The sequence below is a fragment of the Sphaerulina musiva genome (assembly GCF_000320565.1).
Source record: "Sphaerulina musiva SO2202 unplaced genomic scaffold SEPMUscaffold_2, whole genome shotgun sequence".
Taxonomy (NCBI): domain Eukaryota; kingdom Fungi; phylum Ascomycota; class Dothideomycetes; order Mycosphaerellales; family Mycosphaerellaceae; genus Sphaerulina; species Sphaerulina musiva.
In genome coordinates this window covers 883,575-908,093 of record NW_016017384.1, presented here as the reverse complement: position 1 = coordinate 908,093, position 24,519 = coordinate 883,575, and the positions used below count along the sequence as shown (strand labels likewise).

The window sequence follows — 24,519 nt, the reverse complement described above, 5'->3', positions numbered from 1 at the left end:
TGGGTGGGGGGGGGGGGGGGGGTGGTTGTGGTTGTATTTTGGGTTTGAGGTGTTTTGTCGTTGGTATTTTCTGTTTTGATTTAGCTGCATTGTTTTCTTGTTTTTGGACTTTTTTCCTGTTTCTTTCTTGGAGCGTGTATTTGCGAAACAAGGGAAATACCATGCCATCTTCGTACTGACGATGATTTGAAAACAGAACGTCTCTGGAAACTTCCTCGCCCCGGGAATTCCCACCATCAAGTACACCTATCACGTCGTACGCATCCGCGACGGCCGCACATCCTGCACACGCATCGTCAATGTCTCGCAACGGCAAGGCAAAGGGTACATGTTTACATGTATTTGCTCCTTCAAACTCGCAGAGGCCGAGAGTCTGGACGTGCAAGCTCCCATTGACATTTGGGAGAAATACAAACTGGGTCGGAGTACTCGAGTAAGAGGTTTTCCGGAAGCTCCGGGGTATGATGTGCCGTGGTACTGGCGGGAGACGAAGGAGCAGAAGAAAGAAAACGATGTCTTTCCGGGACTGTGGACGAGACAGGCGGATTTGACGAGGTATAATGAGGGGAGACATCCGCTGGATAAGAGGCAGTTGGTGTTTTATCGGACGATTGGCGATTTACCCGATGATGATGAGAATGGGAATCTCCATCTAGTGGCGCACTTGTACGCGAGTGATCGGAATAGTCTCTTTCATGTGGCGAATGCTGTGGGACTGGGTGAGGATTATTCTGTGATGGGCAGTCTGGTGCATCAGGTGATATTCCATACGGGTGTAGAGGATCTGAAATTCGCAAAGGATCGGGGAGATGATGATGATGATGAGAGTGCGGAGTGGTTTGTGAAGGAGGATGCGGTGACGAGATATGTGGCGGGAAGAGGGCTGTTTTACAGTCGAGTGTGGAATTCCAAGGGGAAACATGTCATGACTGTCACCCAGGACGGTATGGTGAGAATACAGCCTGAGAAGGAGAAGAGTGTGGAAGGTATTGAAAGCAGTTGGAAGGGAGCAGTGCTACAGGAAATGGCGGATATCAAGAGGCGGCAAGAGAAGCTGTGAGAGGGACACGATGTGTTTGCTGGACTAAGCAGATCGAGGCTACACGCCTCGTCACTGTGCCATCCAAGATCCAGGCCGTGGTGCTGTCAGGAGCATCATCAGCTGTGGCCACCAATCTCGACAGAAGAAGAATACAAGCAAGAGATGTGGAGTCCTCGAGCGATAGTACCTCAGGCACCACGAGACAAGATATACGAGTACTTCCCTTCGACAGCCATGGCACGAAGCGCCAGGAACGTTTGAGCACACCCACCCTTCGCCGAGATATTTCTCTCCCCATATCAGTCCTCTCCATGAGGACCGAATGAATAAGCCTCTCGATTGGCGCAAGCAAGATTGACTCGCAAGGCAGATATATCTCAGGAGAACGAACGCACGCATCGTCACCATTTCTACGTCCACCAGTGAGTTCACATCTCATCCCGATAGATACTGCTATAGTGCATCGTCTCACAGTCGAAAGCTTCACATGGACATGAACAATCATCCCACGATTGCTAGAGTGTCTTTCGGCTGCATCCATACCGAATGGGGAGGCCACACTGCAGTATACCTTAGGTACATATTGGTCTGAGTTTGCGGTACACAGTGTTCATCATTCTTTTTTCAGACATCGGAAAGACAGGCCGGTTACCCGCCGGAAGAGTGTAACGAGAATCGCGAGCAAACCACGGGAGCTCATGTGTCTAGTCTGACCTGCAACTGCGGGAAGTTGCAGGTCAAGTCAGTCCATTCCTTGTTCCCCCTTGCAACGTCTCCTACCGCGTCCTCGGTACCAAGGAATCTCGCATATGGGGGATTATGTAGGTAAACACCCGATCCTGAAACAACGACATCTCTCCCATCAGCATCGGATTTCGACCGCATTCGAAACCCAGAAGCATCAATACCTACCTACCTGACCTGTCTGTACCTCACTCAAGCATCGCCCACACAACCACTTCAACGAGGAGGCCACCACAATGATGCACCACTTCCTGCATCTCCTCCTCGCTCTCTCCTCCTCCTCAGCCATCACCTCCACTACAGCCCACCCATCCGCCAAATCCGACACCCTCGCGGCCCCGAAGCCAATATCACTCGACGATGAAAGCAGTATCTTCACCCGGGCCGCTCTCAACTCCTCCTCTCCCGCACCAAACGCCACCGTCGAGCTCTGCACCGAACCTCAATTCAAAGGAGAATGTGTCAATTCCACCTGGCCCATCAACACTTGCATTTCTCTGAATGGATAGTACGTTAGATACCTATTTTTTGTCCAATTATTGTGTTTCCCAAGCCCCAACAGACACAGAGTTCTCCAAGATACTCAATCTTTGAATTCACTCCAATCAATTCATTAATTAATCAATCAATGAATAAATCAATTACTGATAAAAAAAACCAAAACAGTGCCGGCTCCGTCCTCTCCTTCCAACCCATCCCAGGCTACGAATGTCTCCTCACCCAAAAACGCTGCAACGTCGCCATGCCCTACATTTCCATCGGCTCCGACGACGAAACCAACACGGCCGGAGACGATCTCTCGAATTTGTCATGGATTGCAAATTCAGACAGTTATATGTGCTTTACAGAATTGGAGGCTCTGCGCCGCTTTGTGCGAATGCGCTTGAGAGTTCCCCTCAGAGAGGCCACGGGCGTGAGTCGGATGGCGGATGTGCAGAAGCGGAGGAGGGATGATGATGCTTCCTCTTCTTTCCAGACAAAGACAAAGAGGGAGGAGAAGATGACGAAGGAAAAAAGATGGACGTGGGTGGATGAGGTGGCGGAGAATTTGGAGCGGGAGAATGCGAGAGCGGCACTTCGGGACGCTTAGACTTACCTAGAGTGATTGAGTGAGATGGACGCCATTGGTAGTGGTTGCGGATGATAAGTAGGGTGTAGGAGACCAGACAAGGCAGAAAAGATTATATGAGATGCAGCAATTGTATTCTGAGACCCTTTGCAGTACGTCGAGCTATTGAAGCAGGCAGGCTATGTAGGTGACAGGTACCCTCTTTTTTTTTTCTTTTTTTAATTTTGTTGAAAGTGCAACGCAAACGCCGTAGATATCGTGAGGCTCACTGCGGTAAAGCCAACCCTGAAGAACAAAAATTAACAAATCAGAAAACAATCCAAAAAAAAAGTAACAGTAGAAGAAAAAAGAAAAGAGAAAAGCGTAAAAAGTAAACAAGTAAAAACTCCTCAACGCTCAACGCCTCAGACGTTTCATCCTTGCTGTCTTGTTGCCTTGCTGTCTGTCTTGCTGTCTTGTTGCCTTGCCGTCCCGTCACCCTGCCTCGCTCTTCTAAACAGTAGGAAAATCTTGCGCGTCGTCTCTCTCAGGGTCGTCGTGATATCTATCGTGAACCAGGGTCAATCGCAGTCTGTCCGTCTCTCCCAGGCGCGATGATCTCTCACGGCCACGCGGAATATATAACTTCCGGAGGGTCGGTATGATCGAGTACCGCACCAGTCGTACGCATGAAGACCGCCTTGCTGACCGATCTGTCGAGTTTCCTGCCAATGTCGCGAAGCTTGCCCACTTCCTCGAATTGGTAGCCTTGGACCAGCCGCCTGCGCATAGACTCAAGTCTCTCGGGCCTGTCGGTCGAGTAGAGGTAGTCAACTACGATGTTCTTGATGTTGCGTACTGGCCTGGCACCCTCTAGGTTGTCGTCGCCAACCTCGTACCCGCCACGCTCGATATGATCGGGATCGAGCAGGCCCAGCATCTTGTCCATGATGCATGTCCCGATTCTCCTCAAGACGTGAGTTTGCCGAATGAAGATCTCGAGTACCGCAGTGGAGCGATACATTTCATCACCATTGCCGTAATCGACCGCACGGCCGAAGCCAACAATGGTGTCAGGGAGTTGGCGTGGGTCGAGAAGGAGATCCCCATTCCTGCTGTATTTCGCTCTGAGCAGAGCACCCTTTTCGCACGCCACTAGGAATGGCAGCTTGCTCTGCTGCGTGATTTTCTTGAACTGTTCGCGGAGTTCCATGACTGTGGGGCGCTCTGTCTCTGAAACAGACGTAGTGTGTTCCACGTAATAATTGAGGATATTGCATACGGCTTCCATGTCGTCGGAAACTGCATGTCGCAGGTAAATTCCAGCAAGCTTTCTATCCCTGATCGGCTTGAGAAATTCAGGCTCCCAGACACAGTCTGCATACTGCGCCACCTGCCTCTTTTCGCAGGCTTTGGCGCGACGCATCGCCCTTTCCAAGCTAATGCCCTGTTTGACGAGCTCGCGACGTTTGGTATTCTCAGCGTGCTGTTGGCTACCGTAATCGCATTCACGAGACAAAGTCTCTCTGATGCTCTCGTCTGGATCTATACCCTTAATCTCGGGTGCGGCGAGGGGATGGAGGAAGCTACCGCCGCTTACTAACCTCTCCCACCATGGTCGCAAGTCGAGATGGTCCTCCTCGTCAACGGGGAGTGGCGCATCGGCCTTGATGATCTGATCGAAAAAGGTCGTCAAGGGCACCCTGCCGTAGAAGTGATCTCGTACCCAGTAGTGTGGCACGATATCTCCCATGGTCTTGTATTCAACGCCTGCTTTGGCATCTTTGGGGGGACTGGCGAAGGTGTAGGTGAAACCGTCCACGACAGAGAGATCGTCGAGATTTGGTGCGCGGCTGACGTCGACAAGTGCCTTGTCCTCCATCATGTCGATCCATCTCTGGATCTGCTCCTCGTTCTGTCCTTGGCGGAACTCTTGCATGAAATTCCAGTCCTGATTCGGTTGAGCGAGATTAGTTGCAGGGTCGTATATAGTCCAGCCACCGGTATCGTGAGATCGCGGTGCTGTGATCCAAGTGAATACGGTGTCCTTCTGGGCGTGGTCATTGCCCGTCCAGTCCGTCTGCCACCTTTTTGGATCGCCCTTGGGGATGTCGCGGCTCTTGCAGAATGCTGCGCCTCCACGTAGTTTGAGAGGTTTGAGATGATTCGCCGGTTTGCGGTTATTGGCCTGGGAAGCGTCACCTCCACCACGTCCTCCACGTCCTCCACGTCCTTGTCCACGTCCTCTGTTGTAGTGCGTGTTGCGCCGTCCATGAAACACCTGCTTCTCTGAACGCGGTTTCAAGGATTCGGGATTCAGCAGAGTCGAGTCCGGGCTCTTGTCATCCATTGACCACTTGGTCCAGTCTACGACAGTCTCTGTGTCGGGATTGGCACCCACCGAGACATGCTTGGACGGCAAGCCATTGGTTGTTGGTGGACTGGGAGGTAAGGATGCGACAGCGGCCGGTGCAGCGGCTTTCTTCATGCGGACATGCGGCGGAATGGCTTTGCCAGGAGCCATCCTCGCGGTGAGAGGTAGATTGTGTTCTGATAGTGTGGCAGGCAAAGGTGTGCAAGGAGCGGCGTTGCGTGGTGGTAATAGCTGTGGCGGTGGTGGTGTGCGAAGAAAGGATGGAAGTTGAAGTTGAAGTTGAAGTCTGCGTTGAGCTGCGAATTTATGGTGTGGAGCTGTCGATTGTGGATGTCGGTGGCTGGCTGCGCTGCCGCTGGACAATAGCGGCTTTCCACTGTTGCCTATTGTGAGGTTTGCATTATTCACGGGTGACGGTCCGTGCTTGCTACATGTAGCTTCACTTGTCTCTCGTTGTTTGAATTCACTGTCGACCACACTATCTCTGCGCGCGAGAAATGTTTCCGGATTCCTCCCTTTTCGTGCTCGACGCTTTTTTGGCGGGAGAGGGACGGCATTCTGCAGAAGCCACACACCATCACCGGGCTGCGCCTCCTTCTGACTAGGCAACGATGCCATGCTGTTTGTTCGGTGCTCGCTGCTTGGTTGAGTGAATGAAGATGCTAATAGGAAGCAGAAGCTAATGGAAGTACACTAAGTCTTGTTTCTGCAGATCACTTCACTATAGTCCAGTCTCAAAGCCTCACTACAAGGTTAGCAACGAATCGCTTGAGTGAAAGACTTGAAAGAAGTTGCAAGTGGAGCGTGGTGATTGTGAGCCCTTACCCTTCGTCTTTTGTCTTCCGTCTTCTTGGGCACCTTGGCCGGATGACCGTCTGCCGTCACGTTCTTGACGAACTCCTCACCCCGTTCAGTATGGGGCTGGTGAGGTAATCCGCCGGAAAATCGCGAAGTTGACTTCCAGGTTCTTTTCCGACTGACCCAGAAGGGCATATCAAGGTGACTTTTTGATACCCCCTGGTGGCACGTGATCGATATCTTGGGCCGATTTCGCAGGTTCTTGTGTCTTCTCTTGTGCACCAATTAGACCAAGATTCAAGGATTGCCGAAAATGCTGTCGATACTGAGGAAGGCCCGTCTCAAGGACAAGGAGATGCGCATTTTGATGCTGTAAGGGAGCAGACGTAGTCTTCGGTGACTGAAAACAGCTGACTGGTGAAGGGGCCTTGACAATGCTGGGAAAACTACTATTGTGAAGAAGATTATGAATGAAGATGTCAACGAAGTCAGTCCCACGCTGGGCTTCATCATCAAGACGATCGAGTATGAAGGGTAAGCGCAGGTGTGAGCTTTGTGAGGCGAGAGTGGGATTGGCTGATGAAGTGAGAAAAGATACAAACTGAATATCTGTGCGCTGCATCCTACCTCCGCAGGTGAGCAGCCGTGCTGACTGGTTGTTAGGGGATGTCGGAGGCCAGAAAACACTTCGCACGTATTGGAAAAACTACTTTGAGAAGACTGACACGCTCATATGGGTGGTGGATGCCACGGACAAAGAGCGGATCGAGGACTGTCGCCAGGAGCTCACAGGCCTTCTTGTTCAAGAGGTACCTCATCCAATCCCATCTCTTAAATCTGATCTCGGATCTCCCATGTCTAACACCAGCTGATAGCGACTGATGGGAGCCTCTCTGCTGGTGTTCAAGAACAAAAGTGATGTTGCGGGCTGTATGACAGAGGACGATATTCGCAAGGTGAGCGGCAAAACAAATCCACATCCCACGCGCAGCGGTACATCGGGTCATCGGCTACAAGCCAATTGTCAGGAGGCATGGGCTTACACAAGCTTTCTAGGGTTTGCAGCTGGACAACATCCAGACCCACAAGTGGCATATCCTGCCCTGCTCTGCCATGACAGGATTGAACCTACAAGCAGGTCTGCAATGGGTCGTTCAGGACGCAAAGGACCGACTGTTTCTTTACTAAAATCATGCTTTCGCTGCTGCTGCTAGGAGGAACTGCACGATCCAAGATCTGCCATCAGGCCAGATTCCACATTCACTCCTGGATCGGCTATCGGTACCTGACTACCTCCTTACGGCATAGCCAGCGGCTGCAGGCTGCATCACGTAACCAAGCTTGCAGCGTGTGCATGGGCACCCCCAAGGAGCATTGGGAAACCTGAAGGCAGCTTTGATGTTTCACCTCCCAGATCTGCGAAGAAGAGCTCTCTTGACACTCACTTGAGGAGCGTACAATTAATTGATGCATCGATTTGACGAAAATGGCGCGGCAACGAGCACAACAATATGGAGGCTGAGAAATACCATTCCAGGGCTAAAGATATCGGGCCCACCCTATGCGCAAAGGCAGATCGAATAGTCGCAGTCTGTAGTAGAATTCCTCAGTGCCCGCAATGTGGACATTTCTCCCCATCGCGTCTTCACATGCCTCCCCTCACTCATGTCACGCTGTGAAGCATCACTGGCGTAAATAATCTTCTCGTCCTGCGCGCCTAGTTAGCTGTTTCGGTCTCTTGCATCTATCTCCTTGCTTCGTTTCCAGGTTCTGGTCTGTGGACGACGAGGCCAAAGCCGAGGAAGACATCCCTGCCAGTGTTTGTGAACAAGGACTGGCGGCACATGCTGCTATAATCGTCCACTATGGCCTTGGACGAAGCCTCGACCCCGACATCGTCGGCCGCGCAGGACAGCGACCTCGACCCAGCGGCATTTCTCAAGTCGGTGCGCGCGCTTTCGGACAAGCGCGACCGCGAAGACGCGGAACGCTTCAGGCAACTGGAGGAGAAGGTACAGAGAGAGCGCGAGGAGCGAGCGGCACGACGAGCAGGTGTGTTTGAGTTCTGTCCCATTTCAATATGCGCACGCACGAGTCAATGTTGTGGTCAATGGTCCCGACGCCTGCAAAGCTGCTCATCAACGCGTCCGCCTCTGTCTTCTCTTCTCCCCGAAAGCTTTGTTATTGGGCTTCCTCGTTGCTGGGAACACCAAAAGTCCCACTTCGAACAAAAGCAGCCTGACCTTCTGGAATTTTTACGCAAGGGCCGTAACACTGACCGCATTGTTGTTTACTCTAGAAAGCGCACGATCAATCTCGCCGGAAAAGCCCAAAGCCTTCTCTCCGCCATCGAGTCGCACCATCAGCCCGGCAGCTACCAATGCCAGTCTTGTCTCTTCGCAACCGGCGACCATGACGACTCCTTCGAGTTCGAAAACCGCAGAGCCTGGAAAGATCATAACAGCGAGCCCAAAGCTGGACGCGGACGTGCCTGATTTCAAGGGTTTCGGCAGTATCAAGAGGAGCAGCGCTTCGGCATCAAGCAGGTCGAGCATGCGCTCATCGGGCTCAGAGAATGCAGCGCAAACGGGCGGAGGACTATCGGGAATGGGCATCGCGCGTTCAGGGACAACGATGGCCGAGCCTTCGAAGCCAAGTGCATCAGGCCTGGCACGATCTGGTACTTTGACGTGGAATAGAAGACCGCAATCACAGATGGGAGGTAGCAGACCACTTTCCCAGATCGGTGGGAGCAGACCTCAGTCTCAGCATGGCAGTAGCGCTCCACAATCCATGGCAGCACCAGCGACAGAAAGCCAACCCACACACTCACGGTCTGAGTCTGTGGAAAAGCCCGTGCCGAGCAGAGACCAAATCACGGCCACGTTGGGCGCCAGAGACCCGTCGTGGTTCAAGCAGACGGCCGACCGAGGTGTGCACTCAGCTGCGTACAGAAAGAGCCAGGTAGAAGATCAGATCGGCGATGCGCCTGCTTCCCCGATGTCAGTCGGCCGAAGAGGCTTGCCTGGGCTGTCGAGAGAACTTCCGGCAGAGCCAGAGTCTCATATCAGCCCCCCAAGCTCCGCAAGTCTCAGGTCAGACTCGATGTCGCGAGATGGTTCGTTGCGTGGCAGCATTGTCTCAGCAGGTAGTAGGATATCCACTGTATCGGCCTCGAGCAGCGGTAAGCCCGACTTGAAGGCATTGATCGCAGAGGATGAAGGACAACGGAAAGTGTCTCCCAGCTACAACATCTTATCCAACGCAGCATCCACTGCCAGCACCGAGTCTGCAAGCATTGCACGCAGTGTCACGATGTCTACCTCACAGGCAAGACTCACAGGCGTGGACAGACCTGTATCGCCCACGAAAGGCATGGGAGGCTTTGTGCAAAGTGCTATGATGAAAAGATCTGACAGCCAAAACAAACGTTGGAGTGCACAGCCTGGCGCACTCGCAAGTAGGTCAAACTCGATTGTAAGCAATCGTAGTGGCCTCGGCGGGCTTCAGGGATCGCACAGCATGCCGAAGCTTGAACCGGCCATTGTTGCTGCAGAGCCCACGAAAGAGTCTTCCGCTCGACCCACGAGCTCAAATAACGACTTGGCCAAGCTGGTCACGGAACAGGACACTGATGGCTTTGTGAAGCCGGCGTTGCCAAATCACGGCCATGGTCACAGTCGCAGCAAGTCTATGGCCTCTAATTACAGCACGCATGACGATATCCCGGCCTCACCTGGCAGTCCTTCTAAGCGCTTCAGCCCTTTGAAATCGAGCTGGCTAGAGAGTTCACTGACGAAGCCCGAATCCCCAAAATTAACGCCGGCAAAGAACTCTCAGCCGAGCTGGATGACGGATCTGGCGAGCCGGAAGGCACAGCGCGGAAGTATAGATCTAGGCACGCCGCTGGGCGCAGGGGGTGAAGCTTCAAGGTCAAGCTCACCTACTAAGGAAACACCTTTTGGTCAGAGCATATTGAAACGAGCAGAGTCGAGGGAATCGCCGAGGACGCCAGTGTCAGGGACACCAACAAATACGTTCCGGTCCTTCAAGCTTGCCGACAGGGTGGAGGCATCGCCTGCTGTGACTTCGCGCTCGCCACAGCCTGAGCCTGAGCCCGAGAAAAAACTTGAAGCGCCGATCGCTTTTGCACCCATGCAGAAGGCATTACTAACGCAAGACGACGTTGATCCAGAGCTCGAAGTAGAATTTAAGCAGTCAGTACCGCTACCCGAAGACAACCCAGAAATGCCTCCGCCTCCAACGACGGATGCAAAGCCGCGATCGCCACTACTTTCAAATGAACCTTCCACACCGGAGCCTAGGCTTGTTAAGCAAAGATCGAAGACCTTTACCAAAGAATCTCCAGCCGTGCCGTTGTCAGACCACGCACGATCAGATGCTACTCCTCGAACGCCATCCGACCTTCGAAGTCAGCTGAAATCGCGGCCACTCCCTCAGCCTAAGTCAGATCAGCAGCCTGAGTTTCTTGCTAAGTTTGGCGCCCTGCGCAAGACGCAACCAGAGAAATTTGTTGCCCCTGATGTCCTTAAGAGTAACATTCTTCGTGGCAAAAACGGCCTTGCACAAACTGGCGGACCTGTCAAGACTGTCAGGCGTGACGAGCTCAAGGAGGACCTACTCGCAAAGAAGGACGAGTTCAAAAAGGCCAAGGAGGAGGGGCGTGACCTTCCTGGCGCTGTACATGCGCGAAATATCAGTGAAACTAAACCACCTGCAGCACCCTCTAAGCCAGAGGCACTGGCGAAACGCGAACTCCTCGGCCGATCCGATAGTAGTAAGTCGACTGCTCCTGCCTCCACAGTCGACAGGGCTCGTGAAAGTACTCCCGAAGCACTCGTAAGAGCTAAGAGCTTGAAGTCGCGCAATTTGGCTATTAAGGACAAGTCAACAGAAGTAGTCAGTCCGAAACCTGCGCCATTGCGCCAGGACCCATCGAAACAGACGTCCTTGCCAACGCCTGCGTCGACGGAAACAAAGTTTGAGCCTTTGAGCAAGCAGACCAGTGCGCCGATGGTCGCTGAACCCAGGCAGATCAAGGAGACATCGAAATTGGCGTCGCGCTTCAACCCTGCTCTGGCAAACATGCTCGCTCGTGGACCACCTTCACAATCTCCATCACGGAACGAATCGCCGGTGAATGCTGGTGCCTTCTCGCCACCAAACAACGCGTCTTCAGCACTCACCTCAACGGATGCCCCTCTGCAAGATGTGCGCAAAGACCGGGCCAAAGGACCAAAGCGACGAAAGGCGGGTGCAAAGCTGGATAGCTCTGCTAGTGAAGAGTCGTCTGCCATAAAAGTAGAAGAACCTGGCAATGTAGCAGAAGCGTCGCTAAACACAACGAGCGCGCCTCGGAAAGCAGTACTGACTCCCGCTTCGCCGGAGCTTGCCAGTCCTCCAAAACTCTCGAGACCGGAGGCTGGCCCGACAGCAGGTTCACTTGCTGCACTCATGGCAACTTCGAGGAACAAGTCATCCCCATCCAGCGCGGAACTCGAGGCCAAAGAAGATGACGTTGTACCAGCAACATCTTTGAAAGTGCGGTCGCGGGACGTGCCTGGGTCCGTCGGATCCCTGATGAAAGCCACGCTGCATAAGTATGAGAAGGAAGCTGCAGACTCAGACTTGGCCGTGGTCGAAAAGCCTCTAGTGCCATCGAAAACCCTGGCACTGCCTACGGCAAAAAGTTCGCATGCGAGCGGACTTGCGAGTGCGAATTCGTCGCCGTCTACTGCTGTTCCCGAGTTCAGAGGGTTCGGCGCCGCAGCTCGAGCATCCAAGCCAACACATTCAACTGTGGTCCCCGAAGACAACAAGGAGAATGGCAATGGTTCGCCCTCGGTCAAGACAGCAACGTCGTTGTGGGGCCGCAGAGCCAGTCCCACGAAAGACGAGACTTCTGCGCAAACTCACCTTTCGAACAGGAAGGACGACGCGGCTGCGATGCGATCAGCTGGTCTGCTCGCTGCGCGCCCTCAGCCTGCCCTCGGCATCAATGTGAACAAAAGCGGTGGCAACCAACCCTCAGTCTCTGCAACCGCGCCTCCTCGACCTTTGAAATCATCGCGAGTCGTTAGTGGACAGCTCGCAGAGGCTTCGCCGAATAAAGGTAGGATACCCAGTGCGCTTCCAAGTATGTAAATCCTGCTCTCTCGAATTCATTCTGACAACAGCACTGCAGTCACACCCTAGCGCACCTTGCAGATGGTCAATGAACTAACAGTCTGCCAAGGAGATCCGCCCGCGTCCGAATTCTCAAGCCCCACAACAGAGGTCGGAAGGTTGCTCGCGAAAACCTTCAGTGGTACCGTGCCAAGACATCGCGAAGCACTTTCGATAGACACCTTTGCTGTTCTGGCCGAAAAAGAGCAACGCGAGGACGCAGTGAAGACTCTTCGCAGATCTGTGCTCATTGTCTTTGCAGACGGCTCATCGAAGGCTCTTGCGCCTCAGCAAGAGTACACCTTGTATGACGAATCGGTATTTGTCTGCACACACAGCTTCGTAAACTCTAAAGGCATCAGAGCATGCCAGGTCTATGTTTGGTCTGGCGACAGCGCGTTTGAGACGACACTGGAGGCTGCTCACGCGACCGCTAAGCGCATCTCGCGTGAGAATGGGTCAGCGTCAGTGCAGGTGATACGACAGGGCTACGAGACTGCAGCGTTCTTGCATACGTTTTCGGGTATCCTGATCACCAGACAAGGCGCGCCAGAGAGCGCGCCCAAACAATTCATGCTGCGCGGAAGAAAACATTTGGGACACATTCTGTTTGACGAAGTGGATTTTGCTGTTGAGAGTCTATGTGCAGGCTTTGTGTACCTCATCTCTTATCCGGTGACACTACAGGAGACGAAGCTATACCTATGGAAAGGATCTGCATGTTCAACGGAAGAGCTCAGTGCCGCGAGACTCGCTGCCATGGACCTGAGCGAGACAGGTGATATCATTGAAGTCGATGGTGGTGTAGAGTTCACGAGTTTTTTGAAGATTTTTGGCACGAACACTACCAAAGCCAGCATTCCGAAATCAACGGAGCTTTGGCGATTAAAGGCTTTGGCTCCAACCAAGTTCGAAACCAGGCTGTTCCGTGTGCAACAAGCGCCACAAAGAACAGGCCTGATGACCGCGCTCTGGAATCGTAGGCCCAGCTGGAACACTCGATCACCTGCCCGATCGACACCGTCGCCGGGTGGGATGGAAGTCAAGGTTGAGACGAACGAGGTGTCCCCAATATTGCAATCGCAGCTCGAAGCCGAAGGCATCTATATTCTCGATGCCTACGGTGCAATTTTTGTCCTGCTTGGACCTCTATTTGCCTCGAATGCTGAGCACACTCGGAACGCTGTGCTCGGACAGACTCTCCTTTTTGCATCTGATTACGCGATCATGGCGGCTTCCACGGAGGACCGTCCACAGGTACCGAAGTGTTTTGTTTTGTTCAGCGGCATACCGCGGGATGTGAAGATGATGTTTAGACATTGGGATGATGGTTGGGGCCTTTGGGGGACCGCTGGCCTCATGGCAGGGCAGGCGAACTCCCTGGCAAGCGAACCAATCATCACGGCACTGGACGAGGTGCTGAACGAAGTGTGTCGAGATTAGCTATGTACTTATGTATGAGTGGCTCGGCCAATACGACTGTCGACACGTGGTCACGCGATCTTACGGCAATTCACTGTCGTCAAGGCCCATGGCCAATTCGAGTACTGATGTTCTGTACCCCAGATACCATGTAGCCAACTATGCTGCCAAGCATCATCAGACCACTGCAGTCCGGTGCGATCTTATTACCGTACCTTATTAGGTACCTCTTCTCATGTCACCACGGTGGCTCACTGCAGACCCAGTCTCTGTCACTCCCACATTGCGCCTCCCCAACACGATGCCTCAAGACTTTATTTGTATGCAATTCAAGGTATGGTGGCCACTGTGCTCGTGAGTACCTTACTGTCGGGTACCTATAATGGATCTCTCGACGACATCTTCACCAACAGTCCCTGCCCGGCCAAACACACATGCGAAAAGGGGGTCTTTCTCAAGTACAGGTCCTGACCTCCTCGGCGTCGGATCGCGAGGAAGAGACGATGTGTCTTGGCTGGTCTGTTTCGATCCCCGTCGGCATTTTCATTGATGCCATCATGCCACCTGTAACCTGAGATAACTTGAGATAACCTGAGGTAATCTGAGGTGCCTAAGGCTTGGAAATTTCCTTCTTCTTCGAACCTTCTCCCGCTGCACTGCGGCTGCAGGTAGAAGGCGCAATGCAGCTAGACCCGGCCCGGCCCGATTGCGAGGCCCGGTCGTGTCACTTCACGAACTTTTGGACTTCCATGTTGGAAAACAACAACTCGCGCGCGACCTTGCAAGAACCGCCGTTTCCGACTTTGCGTGAGACGACGACTCGATGCTCGAAAGTCACCGTCGTTACCATTCACGGCTCGACGCCCTCATTGATCACACGTAGTCAGCAATCACCCATTGTAAGTGCGAGAATTCATCGAGCACACTTCAACCATCCGCTCACTACAGATTGTGGATTATTGCCAATAGAGACGGGGTGTACGATGGCTGACAACCTGAATCCTTTCGAATCGCGCCTACCAACATTAGGAGAACTTGATGATGAAGAGAACCTCGATGAGGTAGGGACGCCCAAGAGAAGACGTCGCATGCTCAAGGCCCTCGCTCGTCCCACCTCCGACACTTGCGCAAAGAACACTGGAGGCTCTCCCTTTCTCAATCCAGAAACGAACGAATTCTTGCCGACCAGCAAAATGTCTTCTAAGAGGAAGGCGTCGTCCTCGGCAAGACCGTCCAAGACTTCTCCAGCCACGTCTAGCACTGCTGTTCCAGATCGAGGCACCTCAGAGTGTCCCGTCATACACGCCTCAGATATTTTTGGACCTGGACCTGGACCTGGACCACCGACACGACCGAACGATCTTGGTAATGTGCCACGGAGTCGGTCCTCAAGCTTCCTAGACGACCTGGACATATACTCCGACTCCTTCGAATTCGAAGACGATGACATGCTCCCGCTTCCGAACAGTGCGGCTTTTACACCGGAACGGCTGCGTATGACCTCAGGCTTGATTAAGTCACAAGCTCCATTGACGGAAAATTCCAAGCGTTCAACTACGGTGGATTCTATTCGAGGCCATTCTGCAATCTTGTTCAGCAGAGAAGGGCCAGCAGCCTCGAACGAAATCTTCGATGAACATGCCAAGCTGCGCTATTTGCCGTTGGTCCCGCACTCAGATGATGAGCAGGCCATAACCAAGAACACTGATTTGGTCATCTTGCCGAGCCATCTGGTTCGCATCAATGCCACTACTCGAGGCCCAAGACTCTGCCGCGCATCCTGGCCACGCGACAGGCTACCGGTCGAGATATTTGACATGATTACTGAACTTCTTTCACGCGACGACGTGAAATCGGCCCGCTTGGTCAATCGAGAGTGGGAGCGCAAGGTTTCTGGGAATTTGTTTGCCTCCTCAGTAGTTCCATTCAACACAGAATTGTACGACATGATCGAGGAAGACAGCAAAGCTGCTCACAGGATGCCATGCTCTGCTCATCGACCTAAAGGCAAGGGCAAGGCTGGGACGATTGAGGTGCCAGATCAGGGCATCAACGTGTCTCCTCGACGCCTGAACTGGCAGAACGCCAAGGATGATTCGGAAGGCAAAGTATACAGGGGACATGGCCTGCGCGTCTTCCAAGGCTTTGGTCCATACTTTCGCCGCTTCGGCATGAGCTTTGAGGTCGCTGAAGCTCAGCTTGCACGTCCGCCTGTCAAGAAAGATCTCGATCATGTTACCTCATACTATGGATCCTACGATTGGCCACAGCACGAGTACACTCGATTTGCAGGCTTGGCCGGACTCGAACGCACTGCAGATGAGACACTGCGGATGAAGGCCGCTTTCTCCAACCTGCATAAAGTACAGGACCTGGGACTGTCCCTCGACAATGGCCTCGGTTGGCTCAACGGACCTGACAAGTCCATACATGCTCGCATTTTCCAGCATGGCTCGCCTGTCTTTGGGTACTCTCGGCCAGTACCTGATCAGCAGATGCAAGACGCGCAGGTATTCTGGCAAGCTATACAGGAGTGCCACGCAGGTGTTGGCCACCAGTGCAATCTGCGGGAGGTTACGCTTGCTCGCCACATGCTTGCCAGTGCTCCCTCTGGAATTCCGGGTCTTCGCAACACCAAGTACGCCAATACCAAACTATGGTCTACAGTCACATCAGGCCGAGCAGCTCCTGCGATCTCGACAAATTCTTCAGCTGATGAGGACCGATACGGAGTACTGTATACCACGTTTAGTCAACTGGATATCGCTGGTATTTATGATAGATCAGCACTCGTACCTGCTGAACTTCGGAAGGAACAAAAAGAGTGGCTCCTGGAGACCGATTGGGCGCAACGAGCATTCCTCGAGTGCTACATGCTTGCTGTGATAGATAACCCGGTCATCTTTGGGCGTGTGAAGACTTTAACAATCACGAAGGTTTCCAGCGGCCTCCTTCCGATCCTGTCCAGAGAGTCATTCTGGAATGCACTGCCAGGAGTTTCTGATGTCACCATCCACGTTAAGCCCGATTGGAGGACTGTTGAGCGAGACAATGCTGGCTTCGCCGAAACAAGTCAGCGCCAGCCATCAGAAGCTGTGAACACTTTCTACAAATGCATTCTCCGAGACCGCCTCTGCTTGAGATCGTCGATCACTAAGCTTAATATAGGTTGGGCAGCAGGCGGCGAGCATGCCGAGGGCATCTTCGCTCGCAACAACCACGTTCTACCCGCACCAATCACCCAGCTAGAGCATAGCACAGCCGTGAATGGTCAAGTTGCGCTGGTGTTTCGATTTGTGGAGCACCTGACTCTTCATAACTGCTGGATGACTCCAGTAACCTTTGAGAGTCTGCTAAACAATCACGCCAGTAAGGCGTTGAAGAATTTGGTACTCGACTCCGTATCGCTGACAGCACACCCACGGTTCCTGTACGATGCCCAGGGCGCTCTGCCAAATCAGGTACCACTCGCAGGACAAAACCAGGGCCCCCAAGGGCAGTGGAACCCAACTACAGGAGCTTTTGTGATGACCGCCGCACAGGCCGTAAACAACCAGCAGCAGCAGCAGCAAAATCAGAATCCGATTCAAATGCCTATGCCGAACCTTGGTGTCGCCAACATAGGCAACAACGCTCAGCAAACGGCCGCAGGCCTGCCTCTGCCGATCGCCTTTCCTCCCCCAATAGGCCCAGTGGCTGGTCAAATTCTATGGGGCATCGTTCCTCATCCCCCTCCACCACCTCCACACGCGGGACCAGTTCCATCACCTCATTATTCGCACTGGTCAGACGGCCACCGCGAAGGCTCTTGGGCACAAGTCTTAGACAAGCTGAGCCCAGGCAAAGTGTTCAGGGATTTCTTACCTCACGTCCGAGGTCGCGAGGAGCAGCTCTCAAAGCGTGCTAAGACCAATCTACAGAGTATCGAATTTCAGTCCTGTGGATATGTGAAGCTCCTGCTCAATTCGACCTTTGATCAGCATGCTATCGATACAGGCACGGGACAAAGTCTGTCTGCCTGGTTCCATATCCGCCAAATCGCTCTTTTGCCGGCGATGATGTCGACCAACGATCGCTTCCTTGGTCGGATTGCCCAGCATATGCCGGAGCGCGAGCTGAATGCGTTGCGCTTCGCATGGGGTCTTCGTGAGGGCTGGAATGATCGAGCCAAGGCCGAGGCGGTGGAGTACGATGGGCTGTTGGCAGGCGGACATGGTAGGTTTTCGGGCAGGATCAACAGACTCTAGAGCCCGCAGACACTCCATTTGAGCAGTACTAGGCTACTAGCATGTGAGCAGGTCAGCCCTTGTTGGAGGCAGATTGTTGATGCGCGAATTGGACTGCTACGATACCTGGAATAGGACTGTGGAACAGCGGCACCACGATTGCATTGCACGACCAGTAGATGAGATCAGTCACATTCACATAGCTTGCAGTGAATAAAAAGTTGAGCATGCTTGTCTTATACATGTATCTCCAGATACAGCCAGCAGTAGCGTGAGTGCAATGAGTCCACTGGTATCATCTGTCGCAAGTATCCGTACCAGTGTACCTGTCCAGACCAGATCCCTTTCTACCTTGCTTATTACCTACATGTACCTCCTACGGGCAGTGCTGCTTATCAAAGCAGCATCAATCAAAGATGGCAAGGTACCAAAACTCCCGGTCCTCCGTCTCTCCCTCCCGTCGGCGCCATGCATACCTACCTTTAGTACCTCCCTGTACCTTAGGTCAGGTAGTGCACAAGGAAACGGCAATGTGAAATATTTGTGTTTCTTTTAGGGTATCGGCCGAAAGGGCTACCACCTACTGTACCTAGCTAGTTCTACAACATGAGACCAGGGGTCAATGGCATTAATGTGGTGGCACTCTGTTTAGTTCTTTTTTTTTTCTTTCTTTTCGCCACTGGTTCCGTCGCTGACTGCTGTATGTTCCACAGTGCCGGAAGGACGGAGGTTGCTTGCTACCTGTACCTAGGTATATACCTGAGGTATCTTCGGGACGGGGTGTTGCATATTGTATGTGCGTAGGTACCCTCGGACTTGGCTCTGTGCACACGCCGATAGTGACAGTGACGGTGGGGGTTACGCCGCGGGTGGTCCAGTCCAGTCCAGTCCAGTCCAGTCCAGTCCAGTTGGTTATGGAAGTGGAAGTAGAAGAAAATGATAATGAAGAAGATGAAAATGGCGTGAAAACTGAAAAATAGGTACTTCGAGATGACAAAACGGTATCAGTTCTAGATGTTCAGCGAGGTGCAGGATGAAACAACTGGGAAGGCCCGTCTAGAGTGCTCTGGCTCGCGAATTTGACGTAACGCGTGAAAAACTATGCCGGGTCCGTTGTAAGCGTCTTGTCTGGTGCTGCCTGGATGCTGCTTGCACAATCACCTACTAGTTCTATATATGTGTTACGATATGTCCGTATTGGACTGGCGATGGAGATGTTCTTCCTTCTTCCCCTCTGCACGACTGCACCGACCGAACGACCGACCGATTCACTTCGATTCCCATTGCTGGACTGGCGCTGTGCCTATCGTGCGACGCTGCCCGGCGACGTCGTTCTAGAACCACCTTTTGACCTGCGTACAGGCGACGCGGCTGGACGCAGCGCGGCACGCTGCAGCACCACCCCGTGCCAAAGTGCGCACGTGGCCAGCTCTTGACGGCAGTGTTGCTTGCTGCACTTCACACAAAGCCTCCCGCCGAGTCCGCAACCCCCCTCCTTCGAGAAGGGACTCCGACATTCGTTGCGCCCGTCGACGAATGTACCGTGATTGCGACCATCATCTGCACGCTCCCGCGCCGCGCCCCGATCCCATCCACCGAGACACGAGACGCGAGACACGAGCACGGGACGACTGGCGGCTACATGCGCCTCGATGAAAGACGCCGGTGATCAGGTTGAGGACACCATCAATATCGGGCTACATGGCCAGCGACCCGCTTTGCAGGTCATATGTCTCGGCAACAGCGGCGGTCCTAGCGAAGAGAATGTCACTGCTTTCTTGGTCCGCTCGGTAGGCAGTGCCTGGGCCAAAGGCTCACTGTTGGCCGTCGACGCCGGCTCGCATCTGGCGCCCATCACGCGCATCCTGGAGCGCCATTTCCCCAGCATCAGTCGCGAACGGGGCTCTAAAAGCAGCCATGTGTCTAATAACGCGCTTCGGAGACCTGGCTCTCCCATTGAGGTGGATCTGCTGCCGAAGCTGGAGCCCACTATACTCAAGACGGGACCTTTCGCTGGCCTGAAGTTCCCCAATGAGTCGGCTCGAGCAAATGCACTACATGTACTCCGAACGTACATCTCCACCTACCTGATCACACACCCGCATCTGGATCACTTGTCTGGCTTTGCGATCAATACTGCAGCCTTCAATGGGACCTCCCGGCCGAAGACTCTGGCTGCTCTGCCGAGCACTGTCAATGCGATCAAGCAGCACATCTTCAACGATGTCATTTGGCCCAACCTGACAGATGAGGATGGCGGAGTGGGCTTCGTGACCTTCCAGCGGCTGAAAGAGGGGGGCGATGTGATGATGGGGGAGGGCGAAGGCAGAGGCTATATTGACGTCTGCGATGGTCTGGCTGCCAGAGCCTTCACTGTCTCTCACGGAGTCTGCACCAAGAGCGCACCAAGTCATTTACATCGTGCCAGCATATCGGCATTGTCTGATACCGCGCCTCCATACAATGGGTCTGTCCAGGGTGTGTCGCAAGACGCGCTAGCAATGAATCGATCAACTCCGATCTCAACAATGCATTCGCAACCCGGAACTCCTGGTTCCACACAACGACAGAGCTTCCATGCACATCAGCCTTCGCCACAGCTGCGAGCGACCGATCATGCGCCAGCATGCGTGGTCGACAGCACTGCGTACTTCCTGCGAGACGAAGAAACCCAGCGGGAGATACTCATCTTTGGCGACGTGGAACCGGATTCTTTGTCCCTTGCTCCTCGAAATCATATCGTGTGGCAAGAGGCTGCACGAAAGATCGCGCAGGGTGTGCTTGGCGGTATATTCATCGAGTCGAGCTACGATGATAGTCAGGCTGATGCAATCCTTTTTGGCCATTTGAACCCGAGACATCTGATCGCGGAGCTGCAGACACTGGCGAGCATGGTCGTCGATGCGAAAGCAGCGCGTATGACAGATCGAGCCAGCTCCAAGCGAAAGCGATCTTCTCAAAACCACGGACCCAATGGGCTTGACCCTTTTGCACGGCTCACCATGCCAGACAATGCGAGGAAACGCAGCCGTAGTCTTGTGAATCGGGCACTACTAGAAGATCGTCGACGAAGTAGTGCTCCCGATCACTATTCAGCAGTCGAGACTGCGACAGGCTTCACTAACCACCATAGCCCATCGGCGAGCTCAGCAGATGCACTGAATTATTACCACTTTCAGGCTCAAGAGACAAGCACGATGGACCCCGGTAGTGATGCGATCACTTCGCCACGATCTGTCGCTTTCCCACGCTCCATCGATCACGGCGTGGCGACCACTCCGACTGCAGGCAGCAACAACGACATGCCCAACCTGCCTGCAATCAGCGATGCGCCTCTCAGTGGTATCAAGGTGGTCATCATACATATCAAGGATACATTCAAGGATGGTCCACACGTCAGCGAAAATATCCTTGCGCAGTTGCAGGATCACGAAGAAGGATTACGGGAAACTGGAGCTGGACTGGGCTGCGAGTTCATCATTAGCCAAAGTGGAGAGTCGTATTGGTTTTGATGACAGCTGGAGGCTTGCTGTATGATTGCGCGCTACAGCACACTGCCGAACGCGAAGAAGTGATTGCACAATTTGCATCAATCAATATATGACCTTGATGATTGCAATTACTGCTTCTGGTCGAGATCATTATGCACGGTTTGGACCCTGTTTGGTGCTGCTGCAAATTTACCCGGTTGACGATTTGCTGGGGTTTCAAACGGGGTCCTGCATGGGTTCATCGAGACAGCAATAGATCTGTGCTTTGATGAACATAAATGACTTGATCTGTGGTATTCGCTCGAGCCGGAGTCTTGAACGGAATCCCCTCGTTCTGTCCGGCGCCGGTATACACGACCTCCTTCTGGACTTTTCTTTTGGACGGCCTGTGATGAGGCTTGGACACAAAAAGTGTTGGTGGCGAGCACCGGTTGAGGCAACGGGAAGAGCCCGTGTGCGCGTGCACACAGAGGCACTCTCGAGTTAAATCCATTGTGAGATCACATCGTCCCACCAGTGCATAGGGCAGATTTAATGTTCCCTGATGACTGGAAATCGGCCACCATGCGTCCTGGTGATTCGTGGAGAGGATCAGATCAAATCACCGATTAACCTTTCTGGGGGTAGGGTGGGGAGGGGGGCGGCCAAAAGCCAGATGTGAAGTCTACCAGAGTCCAGAGAAAGTCTCCAGCACTGGAGGTAGTAGTGGTTGTAAGGAGAAGGTAGTAGTCTTAAGAGTAGTACTTCACAAGCTGCTGCACAGGTAATCTATCTCACTCGTAGAAGTTAATATATGTCTTACACCGATCCTCCTTTATCTCTCTCTCTTGATGACGATGACGAAGATACTAGGGTACGGAACAAGGTATGAAGAAATCGTGTTCTCCTCAAAAAAATCAAGAAGGAATTCCCTAGATCAGGAATGTTTCGTATAAGTTAACCCAGGTTTATAGTAGTAGATGATTACATTTATATCTTGAAGATACGATACGCTTTCCAATTTAGGTAGTTATTCTGTACGATCTTGCAGCTGCTTTCTTCTTCTTCTTCTTTTTCTTCACAGACACGTCAGGTAGATAAGATAGATTGTGCGTACGTGTTCATGAATCGGGATCATCGGCGTTTCCTTACCTTACTTTACCTTACCTACCTGTAGTATATGTAGCTTACGTGGTGTAGGAGGTAGGTGTTGAAGGTTTACATGTATGTATCTGTGCCTAGGGACGGTACGGTGGGTAGGTAGGTAGGTATGCAAGACTCTTTCGGTGGACCTGACATATCATTGACGAGCGCAAGTAAGATGTATATGTGTATATCAAGCAATAAGAATCGAATTCGAATTTGATGATGGGTAGAAAGTTCATGGTATAGTGTATCTATCTGTCTGTCTGTTGTGGACGAGCGACTACTTATCTTACCACAAAGCGCAAGCCAGAGAATTTACATGTAGTATGATGTAGGTAATGTACTACCCATGCCGTTGACGTACAGCAAAGCAATTAAATACGAGGTCCTGGTAGCCCCGGATGGAGCTGATAACCGCGAGTACCTATGCGAGAATTGGAAAACGTTAGGTATATCTCTTTTTCGCTGTAGAGAAAGAGGTTTGTACTCGACTGTTTTGTGCTTCTTCCGGCTTACTTGTACGGGATTCGGAGAGTACCTGTACCTATGTAGGTACATCGGGATGTCTTGTAGACTGCCAAGGGCGAGAGGAGAAAAGCAGCGAGGTCGAAAAGATAAAGTCGCTAATGAAAAGAGAGGGAGAGAGACATTTCATTGCTTTGACAGCCTTGTATTTTGCACCAATTGAAAAGTCGGAAAATGTGCATGGCTTTGTTCATAATGCGGATCTTGTCTTCCGTAGGTAGGTAGCCAAGTGGCCTGTTGATAGGTTCACTGCCAGTCAAGAGCAAGCCGTCCCCTGGGAGGTCGTCGTTCTTAGTGTTGATGGCACGCATGTACAGTAAGTACATAATGCATGTAGCTGCTGGGCACCGGGTAGCCCATGATTCGGCCTATCAAACACGTCTTGCCCCAAGTCCGGAATGTGTGGATGTGTGTGCGTATGGGTGCGTGTATGTGTGTATACCGTATGTGTGTATGGTAGTGAAATATAAGCCCGTGGTCTCTCCCCCACGCACTTGCAGCAGCAGCGCAACGACGGAAAATCGTGTCTGGTTCTCGCGCCTACGCAGGCGCGGATGCAGTCGTCAGGCGGTTATGGCGCACGAGATTGGTAGGCCAAAAGTTCCGGGATGGCGATAGACGTGACAGGGGACATGCGGGACCTATTACCTAGTGCTCTGAGTAGTGCGTATGACTATGCACCTCCCTGAAGGCTTGAGTGCTAGTCCCTGACCCAGCGAGAGGATGGCGCGATGGAGTGTGAGACCATCGGAAGCAAATGGCGTGGTGAGGGTCTCGTCGGTCGGTAAAGGGAGGTAGGGTGAAGAAGCTTCTTTTCCATCAGAAGGGAATCTCCCCTTCCCGGCAATGCACTCACAGCTATCGAGAAAAGACTCCGACGTCGACTCTATAATTACGGGCACGTGGAAAGCGTAACAGCGGTACGATATAGCTGAAGGTGTTTCAGAGATGTGTGGTATGCGGATAGGAGGTAGCAAGGCGGTTTACTCAAAGTCAATTGGTCCTTCTGACCCTGTTGAGCACATAAGATTGCCGGACTGAAGTACGCAATCAAGCTTGGAGGCGGCATACTACTGCACTGCTACTGCAGCACTCCGGCGAGCAACGTTCGGTGGTTCTATACAGTACCTCCTTAGTGTCTCGAAATGGTGCGTATGGAGCTAGCTGGAGGATACGATATGTGTGTCCTACACGCCTCGTCGTCGTCCTCGTCGTCCTCCTCCTCCTACTACGCGGACCGGTCGCCATGTCGTGCTCTTTCGCAAACGTCCAACAATCCGCGCTGTGGAGAGCCACCATGTCAATGTACAGTGTACTTTTGTAGCCTGGCCTGGTCTGGCCTGGCCTCGCAAGCAAGCATGGGGAGAGTATATTTCGAGGCTAGATCGTTTCCAAACAAGCGACACACGGACTCTCCTCACCCGAGGGGGTGCGATAGTTCGAGCTCTGTTGTTGGTGGAGGAACCTCCACAGCAGAGGTGCGCACAATCGTTCACGTCGTAGTAGTAATGGTAGTGGTGGTGGTAGTAGTGGTAGTA

The 24,519-nt window shown here is 52.8% G+C and overlaps 8 protein-coding genes across 8 annotated transcripts in view; 6 read left to right on the top strand and 2 right to left on the bottom strand.

Annotated features, from left to right (window-relative positions):
• Window positions 1-1,539, top strand: part of SEPMUDRAFT_161391 (uncharacterized protein) — a gene marked incomplete at its 5' end in the record, with an annotated part of 2,403 nt that extends 864 nt beyond the window's left edge. Inside the window, one exon of the mRNA XM_016907932.1 lies at window positions 197-1,539. Within this exon, the coding sequence (XP_016763272.1) occupies window positions 197-1,060 (864 nt within the window). The 3' untranslated portion in view covers window positions 1,061-1,539. The remainder of the gene's footprint in view (window positions 1-196) is intronic.
• A 168-nt stretch (window positions 1,540-1,707) lies between these two features.
• On the top strand, window positions 1,708-3,049 carry SEPMUDRAFT_147114 (uncharacterized protein). Its single transcript, XM_016904089.1, has 2 exons — window positions 1,708-2,294; window positions 2,453-3,049. Exons 1-2 carry the CDS (start codon window positions 2,023-2,025, stop codon window positions 2,874-2,876), a joined length of 696 nt encoding a protein of 231 aa, XP_016763271.1. The 5' UTR covers window positions 1,708-2,022; the 3' UTR covers window positions 2,877-3,049.
• A 243-nt stretch (window positions 3,050-3,292) lies between these two features.
• Window positions 3,293-4,438, bottom strand: SEPMUDRAFT_79520 (uncharacterized protein). Its single transcript, XM_016910222.1, has one exon. The coding sequence runs from the start codon at window positions 4,258-4,260 to the stop codon at window positions 3,457-3,459; it is 804 nt and encodes a 267-aa protein (XP_016763270.1). The 5' UTR covers window positions 4,261-4,438; the 3' UTR covers window positions 3,293-3,456.
• A 1,424-nt stretch (window positions 4,439-5,862) lies between these two features.
• SEPMUDRAFT_147113 (ARF/SAR superfamily) lies at window positions 5,863-7,638 on the top strand. Its single transcript, XM_016904088.1, has 7 exons — window positions 5,863-5,949; window positions 6,034-6,378; window positions 6,430-6,540; window positions 6,601-6,617; window positions 6,670-6,815; window positions 6,882-6,962; window positions 7,063-7,638. Exons 2-7 carry the CDS (start codon window positions 6,320-6,322, stop codon window positions 7,192-7,194), a joined length of 546 nt encoding a protein of 181 aa, XP_016763269.1. The 5' UTR covers window positions 5,863-5,949; window positions 6,034-6,319; the 3' UTR covers window positions 7,195-7,638.
• A 4,596-nt stretch (window positions 7,639-12,234) lies between these two features.
• Window positions 12,235-13,635, top strand: SEPMUDRAFT_38659 (uncharacterized protein; the record flags this gene model as incomplete). Its single annotated transcript, XM_016908713.1, has 1 exon — window positions 12,235-13,635. One exon carries the CDS (start codon window positions 12,235-12,237, stop codon window positions 13,633-13,635), a length of 1,401 nt encoding a protein of 466 aa, XP_016763268.1.
• A 1,475-nt stretch (window positions 13,636-15,110) lies between these two features.
• SEPMUDRAFT_38254 (uncharacterized protein) lies at window positions 15,111-17,861 on the top strand (the record flags this gene model as incomplete). The annotated part of the gene is made up of 5 exons (XM_016908698.1): window positions 15,111-15,670; window positions 15,731-16,158; window positions 16,327-17,044; window positions 17,110-17,138; window positions 17,374-17,861. 5 exons carry the CDS (start codon window positions 15,111-15,113, stop codon window positions 17,859-17,861), a joined length of 2,223 nt encoding a protein of 740 aa, XP_016763267.1.
• Window positions 17,862-19,352: 1,491 nt separating this feature from the next.
• SEPMUDRAFT_147111 (PDEase_II-domain-containing protein) lies at window positions 19,353-22,135 on the top strand. The gene has a single exon (XM_016904087.1). The coding sequence runs from the start codon at window positions 19,493-19,495 to the stop codon at window positions 21,350-21,352; it is 1,860 nt and encodes a 619-aa protein (XP_016763266.1). The 5' UTR covers window positions 19,353-19,492; the 3' UTR covers window positions 21,353-22,135.
• A 562-nt stretch (window positions 22,136-22,697) lies between these two features.
• SEPMUDRAFT_147110 (uncharacterized protein) lies at window positions 22,698-23,276 on the bottom strand. Its single transcript, XM_016904086.1, has 2 exons — window positions 22,944-23,276; window positions 22,698-22,880 (listed from the first exon to the last, which is right to left on the bottom strand). The coding sequence occupies exons 1-2, from the start codon at window positions 23,012-23,014 to the stop codon at window positions 22,772-22,774; spliced, it is 180 nt and encodes a 59-aa protein (XP_016763265.1). The 5' UTR covers window positions 23,015-23,276; the 3' UTR covers window positions 22,698-22,771.
• Window positions 23,277-24,519: the final 1,243 nt, after the last annotated feature.

What these genes read in the sequence shown, in the direction of transcription:
- SEPMUDRAFT_147113 (XM_016904088.1), top strand. Translation starts at nt 6,320, where the DNA reads ATGCTGTCGATACTGAGGAAGGCCCGTCTCAAGGACAAGGAGATGCGC. An exon ending in GAGATGCGCATTTTGATGCT is followed by an intron (nt 6,379 to 6,429) that starts GTAAGGGAGCAG and finishes TGACTGGTGAAG; the next exon opens with GGGCCTTGACAATGCTGGGA. An exon ending in CAGGCCTTCTTGTTCAAGAG is followed by an intron (nt 6,816 to 6,881) that starts GTACCTCATCCA and finishes ACCAGCTGATAG; the next exon opens with CGACTGATGGGAGCCTCTCT.
- SEPMUDRAFT_147114 (XM_016904089.1), top strand. Translation starts at nt 2,023, where the DNA reads ATGATGCACCACTTCCTGCATCTCCTCCTCGCTCTCTCCTCCTCCTCA. An exon ending in TGCATTTCTCTGAATGGATA is followed by an intron (nt 2,295 to 2,452) that starts GTACGTTAGATA and finishes AAACCAAAACAG; the next exon opens with TGCCGGCTCCGTCCTCTCCT.
- SEPMUDRAFT_147111 (XM_016904087.1), top strand. Translation starts at nt 19,493, where the DNA reads ATGAAAGACGCCGGTGATCAGGTTGAGGACACCATCAATATCGGGCTA.
- SEPMUDRAFT_147110 (XM_016904086.1), bottom strand. Translation starts at nt 23,014, where the DNA reads ATGTACCTACATAGGTACAGGTACTCTCCGAATCCCGTACAAGTAAGC. An exon ending in AAGAAGCACAAAACAGTCGA is followed by an intron (nt 22,881 to 22,943) that starts GTACAAACCTCT and finishes ATTCTCGCATAG; the next exon opens with GTACTCGCGGTTATCAGCTC.
- SEPMUDRAFT_79520 (XM_016910222.1), bottom strand. Translation starts at nt 4,260, where the DNA reads ATGCGTCGCGCCAAAGCCTGCGAAAAGAGGCAGGTGGCGCAGTATGCA.